At 33.2% G+C, this 2,014-nt stretch overlaps 1 protein-coding gene across 1 annotated transcript; it reads right to left on the bottom strand.

Annotated features, from left to right (window-relative positions):
* Positions 1-262: 262 nt before the first annotated feature.
* Positions 263-1,780, bottom strand: LOC130715776 (F-box/LRR-repeat protein At3g26922-like). Its single transcript, XM_057565896.1, has 4 exons — positions 1,360-1,780; positions 900-1,276; positions 678-821; positions 263-583 (listed from the first exon to the last, which is right to left on the bottom strand). The coding sequence occupies exons 1-4, from the start codon at positions 1,778-1,780 to the stop codon at positions 263-265; spliced, it is 1,263 nt and encodes a 420-aa protein (XP_057421879.1).
* Between the last annotated feature and the right edge of the window lie 234 nt (positions 1,781-2,014).

The following is a 2,014-nucleotide window of genomic DNA, read 5'->3' as shown; positions in this document are numbered from 1 at the left end:
ATTTTTATAATTTAAAATATGATCGATGTATCAAATACAATAGACACATTCTTTTTTTTTCCATGATTAATATGTGTTTATCATCTGTTTCATTAAGATTTTTCTTACATTTTTAGTATCTTAAATTTTTTTATAATTTAAAATATGATCGATGTATCAAATACAATAAACATATTCCCCGTGCAACGCACGGGTAAAAAGAACACTAGTATTATTCAATTAAACCAATATCCAAAATAAAAGATGCAGAATTAATACATTCTTACATGAGTATAAGTTTGTCTAATTCAATCCCTTTACCTTGAAGCTCTTTAAGGATTCTTTTACGACGATTCTTCTTATACCATATTGGATTGTATTCCACATAGTCTTCTTCTCCGCCGAAGGATTTAATTGTGCAGTAAGGACTCAAAACTATTTGCTCAAGTTTGTGGAAATATTTCAAAGCATTCATGGCAAACTTAATTTCATACTTATTTCCCACACAGCCTCCTAGCTCAACATCTTTGATCTCACCATGAGAGAACATTATGAGATCTTGATTAATATCTCTTTGATTTGCATGAAACAATGGACGTCTTAGCTGGAAAAAAAAGTGATGAATTAATAGTTTTAATGATGGTAAAAATATACTAATATAACAAACTCATATGTAATATAAATGCATCCAGACTTACCATGATTGAAAGTTTCTGCAGAAAGGGAGAAGCTTGAAGAATAGGTAAAATCCACCAAATATCAAAGTCCTCATATGTCGCATGAATGCTCAAGTTGAATTGTCTGAGATTTTTCAGTGCTTGAATACCTTGTAGTGGTTTTACCTGACAAATGACATTTAAAATATTAGATGAAAATAAAATTCCAAAAGCAACTAAAATCTTCATTGTTCAGACAGTTACCTCAAAAGTGTTATAGATGTATAAATTCAGAATCTCAAGCTTAGGAAGCGTGGTAAAGAGGGCAAATGCATCATGTATTTTCTCAGGATGAGGGTAAACACAATAGTCAATGGTCTTCAATATAGGAGCATTCATTGATAAGCTCCCTGAAAAACTGTTGTCATAATAAAAGATTGTGAGTTTTGGGCAATCCAAGGAAATGAATTCTAAATGCCTGTCGTAATTATCATCCAACTCTTCAATCTTGAGAAGGCATAATGATGAGCTTTCTATTTTTAAGGATGATGAATTTATGCTGCTATTAATTAAGCTAAGCTCTTCAAGTAGGAGACAATTAGATAGCAGGACTGTGAGCAAGTTTACATCCACATCTGAACCTTCAATCTCAAGAGATCTCAAATTTGTAAACGGAAAATGTCGATGCTTGTTGCAGGATGACAATTTTTTTTATTTTCCATACGCCAAAATCTGCCAATCCTTGTTGCAGGATGACAAATTATGCACCCTTTGAGATGCATATCCTTGAGTGTTGAATTTTTACACTCAAAAGATAAGCCAAAGGGAAACTTGTAATTATAAGATGGTGTAAGCAATTCGATTCTTCCAACTCCTCTTGCAATTGCAAATCTGATCCATTCATCGATGGTGCTGCTCGGTTCGTAATTTAATTCGAAATCTACCATGAATGAATCAATCTTTGTTCCTTTATAATTCTTGAGAAATTGATTTACTCGTTTTACGAATTCATTCCTTTCATCACCAATGCTCAGAAAACGACCATTTCCAAGCACATTGTGAGCATCGAATTTGAGATCTGTCCGTAGATGCCAGAGGTTGCACCACCTTTTAGACAGTATGCTAGTGTTCATCATATCTTTCATGGATATCATTGATAGGATACAAGACAGGACGCAATCAGGCAACGCACTAATATAATCCACTTTTGGCTGTGAAAATTTTGCAAAACAGCAAAAAATTAATAAATTAAATTGACTTGACTTTAAATTATACATAACAGTTATGTCATGGAAACAACACATCATGAGAAATAAAAAATAACACTTAACTCCCTCAACATCTGATTGGAGACGACGAGGCACTGCAGGAGGAGACCC

This window comes from Lotus japonicus, chromosome 1 (genome assembly GCF_012489685.1).
Source record: "Lotus japonicus ecotype B-129 chromosome 1, LjGifu_v1.2".
Lineage (NCBI taxonomy): Eukaryota > Viridiplantae > Streptophyta > Magnoliopsida > Fabales > Fabaceae > Lotus > Lotus japonicus.
Note: the sequence above shows the minus strand (reverse complement) of the source record. Positions and strands in the feature narration are given on the sequence as shown.